We start from the raw sequence: 9,696 nt of genomic DNA on the forward strand, positions 1-9,696 counted from the left end.
AATTTTCCTGTAGGCAGTAGGTAGGTGCTGGTAAAAACCCAGAAACGAACCACGCCGCCCTACAGGTACGTTATTTAAGAGCAATACCATTGCAGAGAACTCAGTAACTGATTGTAAGTTATTCAGAAATGTAGTAGAAAAAGCTATTTAGAAAAAAGAAAATGAAATAGTGAACAAGGTAAGCATTAACCTACAAGTCGTGAAAGGTAGGATTCACAATGTTTTAGAAGAAAATATTACCAGATCTGAAAATATGCATGTAAATAATGCACAGGCTACAGTGAACAAACCACAGCCTGTCGGTATTTATCCACAAATTGTCACGAGTCTTACAGCATGTACCAGTGACAGTTATAGAGTGCAAAACGTAAACATACCCACTCCTCTAATACCTTCGACGTGAAAGTCACCGAAGTGGCGTCAAGTCTAAAGAATTGCACCCGTCGAACTGTCTACCCGATGGGAGGCCTTAATCACACGACATTCATTTACTCCAATACCTGAGCAGTTACCATCCGGAATTACAGGTAACTACAAAAACAACATAAATACGATAGAAAATGCCAAGTGCGTACCAACTATTTTTTCAGACGAGGGTTTACTGACACATCGACAGTTTCCTACATTCACTACCGCAGGTAAAAGAATGAACCCAGTAGTATTTATCAGTGCTTTTGGTCAGGTATTTCCACGCAACTGGACGGAAGCACAAGATTTGTCGTGGGATATACGTATGGTGACGTTCTTGAATGGGCAACTGAAGTGGCCGAACGCTGCAGCATTTACATGGAATCTGAACGAGCTTTCCTCGAAAAATACTGGTCTGAGGCAATACAAGAAACTTGGACGCGAAGTTAACAACCGCGCACCATTCAGTGGCAAATATGGTAGTCTGCGCGGATACTTTGAAAAATTCCTGAACAAGATACGCTACTCGACGAACCCAATATCACAGGTAGACGTATTAAAAATTGTGGAAAGTCAATTACCATCGCAAATTAGAGAAAAATCAGTCACAACGCCAGAGCAAGACATTGAATACTTTCTGTCAGTGCTTGATTCTATCGGCTTAATCTATGAGGAAAGACCTGTACCGAATAGAAAAACAGAAAATCAGGCTCAACAACAACATATTTATGTAAGCCAGTCAGTGAAACGTGACCTAAACACACAGCAGGGATGGTACACACAACAGCAAAGTTACATTCTCAGAGGTAACGAGTACGGTAACGGGAATGGAAAAAACAAACAATTTAAAAGAAATTTTCAAAACAACAGGAGTAATTTCAATGCACGAGCAAGTTACAATCCACCATCACAAGGCCATATGCCGAACATAAACAGAAGGGCAGCCGCAGCAGTGGCCGACGCCTTACGCTGCACCGCAGCCAACCTTTTGGGCAGCAAAATAACAGCATGTCAGCTTTTATTAATAACAACACCAGCACTCGCGAAGGAATGTCCAACGACACAAATTGGCGAAGTTCCCACACTGTGAAACTAACTGAAATTACTCCAACTAATGAGTTAGGGCACATTACGCCATCGAAAACCCCAACCGGTCGTAGTTAAGCCCCAGGCTATTGACCTCTCAGGGAGTGGGGTAAAGCAAAACTACAAACATGTTTATTAAGAATGAGATTTTCACTCTGCAGTGGAGTATGCGCTGATATGAAACTTCCTGACAGATTGAAACTGTGTGCCGGGCCGAGATTCGAACTCGGGACCTTTGCCTTTCGCGAGCAAGTGCTCTATCGACAGAGTTACCCAAACACGACTCACGGTCCGTCCTCACAGCTTCAGTTCTGCCAGTACCTACACACGTACCTTCCAAACTTCACAGAAGCTCTTCTGCGAACCTTGCAGAACCAGCACTCCTGGAAGAAAGGATATTGCGGAGACATGGTTTAGCCAGCTTTAATCTGCCCGGAAGTTTCATATCACACAGTTAATTTTAGATACAGGTTCAACTACCAACCTAATGTCAAATTCATTTTTCTGTGAATTGGGAAATAGAGGCAAATTTCCAACATTTCCTGTCCAAAACTGCAAGGTGCAAACTGCTACAGGCAGTAAGACTAAATTGGTAAGACATGAGGCACTTATTCCGTTACAAATTGAACATTTTACAGTGAAGTGCAATTGTCTTATAATCGACAAACTTATTTGCAGAATACGTAGTAACGGCCAATTTAAAAAAGTCTAGTTTTCGTAAGGAACAAGTCAAATTTTTAGGACATGTTGTGTCAGAACAAGTTATATTACCTGATCCGAAAAGAACTTGTTGTCATACGCATTGTCCAGCTCCAAGGAATAAAAAACAACTAAAATCTTATTTAGGACTAGCATCCTTTTCTCGTAAATTCGTACCACAGCAACTGATGGTCAGTGATGGATTACTCAACTTGCTACGAATAAATAGGTCTTGGTTATTGGATGATGTCAGGAGGACTATAATAACATTAAGCAGGCATTAGTCAATGCAAACATTCTTAGGCACCCTGACATGCCCACGGATTTTTGTCTATGCACAGATGCTAAGGGCTGAGGGCATGCTTGTTCCAGATACGAGAATAAAAGGGTAAAGAAGTACCCAGGGTCATCAGTTTTGCTAGTCAAACGTTATCAGAAGCAGAAAGATTTTATTCTATGCCAGAATTGGAAAGTTTAGCTGTAGTACAGGCATTTAAAATGTTTGAATGTTTTTGGGGGGGTAAGAATACCAAAGTTCACTGTGACCATCAGTCACTGTCATTTTCTTTTAACATGTAAGCTATTGCACCTTAGGTTAGCTATGTGGTGTCTATATTTCCAAGAATTCAGTTTCGAGATCATTTATAATAAAGGAAGTCAACATGTTATTGCAGATGCATTTCTAGGTTACCACAAGGTTTAGAGGAATTTACTGAACTAACAGACCAAGGTTCAGAAATCAAAAGGTTATTAATGCAAGGTACAACACATCATTCTGATTTCTATAAGTTTTGTTAGCAAATAAAAATTATACAACAGCATGATCGCAGATGGAGTAAAGTCATGCTAAACCTTCAGCAAAATGAAGGTGGAAAGATAAGTAAATAGTATCAAGAGTGCAAGGGCGGTTCGTTTCATAGGAAATATGAAAAATCTGATCAATGGTGTGTGTGTGTGTGTGTGTGTGTGTGTGTGTGTGTGTGTGTGTGTGTGTGTGTGTATTTCTGAAGATTATATCGACGAATTTATAAGGCACACCCATGAAGTATTGGGACATTATGGAGTAGGCAAATGTACTGAAAAAATTGCAACACTTCGTTATTTTCCAAATCTGAGAAGGCGTGTTCTACAAGTATAAAGGAATTGTACAATATGTCAAAAATCAAAACAATCCGATGTGACAAAATATACTGGGCTACACCCAATACTCACAAAAAAACCTTTAGATATAGTATCCCTGGACACAACTGGTCCTCATCCAAGAAGTAAGGGAGACATCCCACCTCCCTTTCAAGACTCATTACCTGCCTTGGTCGAGTTTTTCTGCGCCCACATCTCTTTCCGACAGTACAACCTGTGTGTGACACCAGTCAACCTTATGTTCCTCCATAAGGACTTGGAAATAAGCCACTTAGCCATGTTACAGGACGATTCTGTGTGTGCAGCTCTTCAGTTCTTCTAATCAGGGCCACATAAAGTGCTGTCATACACCACCAATACCATACACATCACGCTCAATGGCAAACCTCAAACAGCATCAGTTCACTGCATAAAACCCTCTTGGACCCTGGAATACCCAGTCGAGGCACTGGATCCCCCATCACTGTAAGACGGCTCCCCTCGTGCCTCCGTTCAGTGCACAATCACGATGAAAAATGCTCCAACTAAACCGACGCAAGTTGATGTATTTCCCGTCTCCAGAGCAGGACGCCGAATTCAACTGCCCTGCCGGCATGAGGGCTACTACGTCTTGCTGCAGACAGTCTACTACTATGCACCACAACTTCCCCAGCGTGCTCTGCACTTCCAGAGGCGGGGGGGAGGGGGGAGGGAGAGGGGGGGGGAGACTCTGTGGCCACTATCGATAAGTTAAAAGTGTGTTTTATCTGCGAACGACAGTCTTTGGGCCAGTTCAATGCTCGTTTTCGCACATACTGTAACACTCAAATTATCTGTTATATTGTGTCTAGTTATTTAGTGTTTCATGAATGCATTTCCATCGAAACTTGTGTCACTAGTGACATCCGTTACTTTAACGGATTTAATAACCTCAAGGGGGTAATTATTTTAGTGGAAATAAAAGAAAACACATTTTGTTGTATTTATAAAATAACTGGTAGACCGTAAAATGCACGTCATACTCACAAACTTATCACAAATGGTTTAAGAATCTGGACATCCAGTTGCAGCAATAATTAGTTATGTGCTGATAAAAATTTAAATCTGTGGCTATTTAAGACTTTTATCCCAGTATGCTTATCCAGGATTTGGCAGAAACAATGAGCTGTTTTAAAATGACGCATTTCTCCGGCATTCCACAGTACAGCGTTGTGACTGCACCCGTTACTGAAGGAGAATAACAACAGTGCATCGCCAAAGTAAAGCTGTCACTGCAACAGTACGTTTTTTAGGCTTCTGTGCCTGCTTCTGTAAAAACGGAGCCCTTATAGGATGGCTTTGTTGTCCATCTACCTGCCTGTCTGTCCGAGTATTAAAAACCGTTTTTTCTCAGGAACAGGTAGACGCATGAAGTACAAATTTATGTCTCATATTAAGGACTATGGCCCCTTGACAGTGTAAATATTTTAAGCTTCTAAATCATTTAAACAAAAGATGCAGTCGTGTATGTCTCATATTTTGATATTCGAAAACTCACTCATAAAAGCCTTGGCGAGGAACAAGGTTTCATGCTACAAGTAAGAAAAAATCCGAAAGATATTAATTTGTTATTGTATAAAACGAAAAACTACTTTCTGTCATTTTTCATCTGTATGTGTTTGTCTGTCCGTCAGTAGAAACCCCTTTCTCTCTTGAACAGGTTGGCATATCAGATTCTATTTATGTTAAATGCTAAAGTCTATGGTCCCCTGATGACGTAAAAACTTTAAAAATCAAATGGCTCTGAGAACTATGGGACTTAACAGCTGTGGTCATCAGTCCCCTAGAACTTAGAACTACTTAAACCTAACTAACCTAAGGACATCACACACATCCATGCCCGAGGCAGGATTCGAACCTGCGACCGTAGCAGTCGCGCGGTTCCGGACTGCGCGCCTAGAACCGCGAGACCACCGCGGCCGGCGTAAAAACTTTAAACTTTTAAGTGAATTCAGACAAAAGATTCAGCCATTTATATCTTATATTATGAAACTTGTAAACGCACTCATAAAAACTTGTGGTGAAGTTCACACTGAAACAAGTTATCACAGTAAAAGTAAAGGAAAAAAATCCGAAAACAGCCCTTTTCCTAGTGAAAGGATTCACGTATCAAGTACAAATTTATGTCACATACTAATGTCTATGATACCTTGGCGGTGTAGAACAATTATGCTTCTAAGTCAATCCAAACAAAAGATTCGCTCATTTATGTCACACTTTTTTAAGCTCGTAAACCTACTCGTCAAAACCTGCAGCCACTACAACATTCATTGCATTCACCATGACTCAGAAGCATAATAGACGAACACTACTGCATGGAAACACAAAATGTGAGTTGTAGTCATGTTTTAGTAAGTAAATAAAAGCCATTTTATTAAAGCTTCTATGTCTATCTATACAAACTGAAGTCATCTGCTATCTTCTTTTTGTATGTCCGGGCTAGCAGAGATTTTCATATGGTCCTGGAATTCTCAGGATCAATATCTTGCCAGTATATATATCGGAAAAAGTCAAACATCGCACGATGAGCACTTTTTCATCTTCACTACTGTGAAACACGTCTCCTCTATTGAACAAAGGCCCATAGCTCCTCAGGTATGCATTTTACAGCCCACGTTTACTGGACATTTTTTCTTGGTTTGGTCCATACCGTCACTTCTGAAAGTTCCCTATCCTACAATCTTAGCAACAGAAGTACCAGTACACGTAGTGTACTGTCAGAGGTATTAGAGCGGTTTCTGGACATAATGTTCGACTAGTTCGTTTCCGGCAAAGCGACCGTTACCTCAGATTGATATACTTATCCTTTTCTTTCATCTTCGAAAATTGGTAACATCAATACAGAATCAACCTGTATATATATACATTGACTTTGACGCTCTGTAGCGCCGTTGGAGGACCTTTCCGGACATGAGTTCCTATGTGAAACTTGGTCTACTGTGTCAGTGTGTCTACTGTGTAACATGAACTCTGAAACGTCCTGCATATGATTAAATTCGCAAAAAATCCTCGTTACGCGAGTCTTACTTCCAGTTAGCCAGTTTTAATTTATTTAAATATCTTTCGGTGTAATAAAATATTATGGACCAACATAAGTTACCAACTAATCTCCAGAAAAGAAAGAGGAGTTTAAAAGCGAAAATTCTTTCCATTTTCTAATCACATCAATTAAATCAACTATAAATTCTACGGTAAAATTTTGTACAATTAAATAATCAGTCTCAGACACCGTGTTATAAGGTTTTACTTCTAAATTTTATTCTAAAATGCTGTTTTTTCCTAGTTAGTTATCAGAAAATTTTCGGCAGCTCCATTACTGGGCTTTTAGATCCTTAACCATTTATAGATTTGTGGTCGGGATTCTAACATAAGGCTGAAAATCTCAGTAATATGATGCCTGCAAACGATTCTTTTGAATTCACCTACTGAATGGGAAAAATCTGTGCTCAACAAAGCAACCATAATGAACTTTGTTTCGTCAACAGATGGTATCACTCGTTGTACTTTGTGGTCGATAAACTAACGACAAAGCAATTTCAGTTTTCAAAGCGCGGACTGCGTCGTACTCTTGCTGGTTTACGTTTACAGAATTAAGTCGATCTATTATGAGTTTATAGTGTAATAAATATGATGACAGTAATATATCTCCAGTATTAATGTATCTATTGCAAATCGCTGAGAAATGAATTTTTTTTTCTAGTCTCGTGTGTGTAAGAAGACGTACATAATCTCAATTCTCGTCGAGTTCACATAATATTTCAGTTTTCAGTTGTATGGCTCAACAATTATTTCACCAGAAGCTATTATATTATGGTTCCTCAGTATTTACTTGACATAGAGTTTCTAAAGGTAGCATTGTGCTCAGGTGTTATAGGCAGTCTTCACAGAAGCTGACTTCCACATCAGTATAAAATGGTCAACTTTTTGCCAGCAGTGAACACCATAGAGCACGGGAAGTCGAGGAAGAAGTTTACAGTGCACAGATTAATAGAATTTTGCTGTTTAAGTCTTTACTTTCACAGAATTAAATCGATTTATTGTACTACTATGGTGCATTATAGATCTATTAACAATAATCTGACTCTCTTTTCACTGTGTCTAGTGCAAATCAGGCTTGAACCAATCTGAGACAGAACAGCTGCTCATGGGAGATACGTTTGATGACATCGGCACCAATTCTGAGTGTGTAGGAGACACAGATGTAGAGCATATTCTAGTAGGAAGTTCCAGAGGCAATAGTGACCACCAGACAGAACTGGGATTTTACAAAGTTCACTTAAATAGTGAAGAAGTATTAGAGTATATTTCTAGTTGACAATCAGATCTTGAAATTTCTAATATGCCTGTCGTTACTCCACATCAGCTAAGTATCCTGAACAGGGAGTGGATCCATGTCAACATAACACTAAAACATTTTACTACTATTTGATCCAAGAGTTCCTGTGAATTTGCACTCCCCTCTAGGCGTGGATGAAATTTTTTTATTAGTTCACTGATGCAGCAATGTAAAATTCCTGTATACTTTACAAGGAGACTAGCTTTCCCGCCAGTTACACTAAACCTCTGTCACACCTAAAATTTAGAAATATTTTGGCCAATGAGCAAATTAAACATTTCTCCTCAAAACTGAAAATGGAACCAACACCCAGCCCAGCAGCTCAAATTTTCAAAAATGCCCTACAGGATTCCAAGGGATGGAATGGACTGAGCGTATGCCTACAGCAGGTACAGCAAGAAGGTGCACATTTTGCAGCTAATGAAAGAAACTTTAACATAGAAAGTTAGAATGCAATGCTTGCAACGTAGCTTTGTACAGACAATGTCTTGGACCCTTCCACCACCAGAACTAAGCAATGGAACAAATCTGATTTACGAGTGTATATTTTATGTGTATTTTTATTCATGCAAACAAAAGAAAACAACATAAAACTTTGGTTTCTTTTCTTTACCGCTATTTTAGAAAAAGACCCCATTTTCAGAATGTGGTTCAAGTATTGACTATGTTGTGACTTGGCAAGACAGCCAAGCCACTAGGAGGTGAAGCCGAAAGGCACGCGTTTAAGCTCACACAGGCTGGCGTGAGGTCTGGAACAGTTAAAGGATTTGAGTCTAGCAAATAAAGTACGTAGCTGTTGGAATACTTAACTTTAATCCATAATTGGTGAACATCGGTCTGACGGTACATGCATCAGAAGATAAATAGCAGTTGATAATGGCGCCTTGCTAGGTCGTAGCAAATGATGTAGCTGAAGGCTATGCTAACTATCGTCTCGGCAAATGAGAGCGTAATTTGTCAGTGAACCATCGCTAGCAAAGTCGGCTGTACAACTGGGGCGAGTGCTAGGACGTCTCTCTAGACCTGCCGTGTGGCGGCGCTCGGTCTGCAATCACTGATAGTGGGCCGGCCGAAGTGGCCGTGCGGTTAAAGGCGCTGTAGTCTGGAACCGCAAGACCGCTACGGTAGCAGGTTCGAATCCTGCCTCGGGCATGGTTGTTTGTGATGTCCTTAGGTTAGTTAGGTTTAACTAGTTCTAAGTTCTAGGGGACTAATGACCTCAGCAGTTGAGTCCCATAGTGCTCAGAGCCATTTGAACCATTTGAACCACTGATAGTGGCGACACGCGGGTCCGACGTATACTACCGGACCGCGGCCGATTTAAAAGCTACCACCTAGCAAGTGTGGTGTCTGGCGGTGACACCACAGACTACGAAAATAGGTGTTCCGAAAAATGGATTGTGGTGGATATTTAATAATTGTTGCCGCAAGGTTTTTCACTTATAAATATTTTTTATCTATCTAGGTGTGAGAAGTACTGTAACAAATTACATTTCAACGCTCTCATTTAAAAAGAAAGTTTTGCCCTATAAATGTTCAACAAGTGAGTAGATGTACACTCACCTGAAGATGTCTCCGTAGCGCTGGTGAATGTCTCTGAGACCGTGCACGAGTGCGGGGAGCCTGAAGGGAATCCTCGTGTTGCCCAGCAGTGGCACGGTCGGGGGACCAGGGGCCGAGGTGCGCAGCCGGCTGACCCACAGCCACGCGAGAACTGACGCCAGCGCCGCGGCCAGCGATGTGGCCACGGCGCAAACGACGGTGCAGAGACACGCAGCCATACTGCGGAACTAGTTGTCTAGCGCGCCTTTATTAACGCAGCACTTTGTGGGATAGTCTGACCTTGCCACCGACACGGGATCTTCCCAGCACACTTGTACGTGCGTCCTTAATCTAGGTCTACATCTACATCTGTGTGAGTGCTCTGCAAATTCCCAGTTAAGTGCCTGGCAGAGATTTCGTAGGACGACCTTCCAATCTCGGACAGCGCGCGGGAAAGAGGGACACTT

The 9,696-nt window shown here is 41.0% G+C and overlaps 1 protein-coding gene across 1 annotated transcript in view; it reads right to left on the minus strand.

The window, feature by feature from the left end:
- Positions 1 to 9,468, minus strand: part of LOC126474229 (cytochrome P450 4C1-like) — a 103,959-nt gene extending 94,491 nt beyond the window's left edge. Inside the window, exon 1 of the mRNA XM_050101694.1 lies at positions 9,251 to 9,468. Coding sequence (XP_049957651.1) covers positions 9,251 to 9,468 — 218 coding nt within the window. The remainder of the gene's footprint in view (positions 1 to 9,250) is intronic.
- Positions 9,469 to 9,696: the final 228 nt, after the last annotated feature.

The sequence above is a fragment of the Schistocerca serialis genome, chromosome 4 (assembly GCF_023864345.2).
Source record: "Schistocerca serialis cubense isolate TAMUIC-IGC-003099 chromosome 4, iqSchSeri2.2, whole genome shotgun sequence".
NCBI lineage: Eukaryota > Metazoa > Arthropoda > Insecta > Orthoptera > Acrididae > Schistocerca > Schistocerca serialis.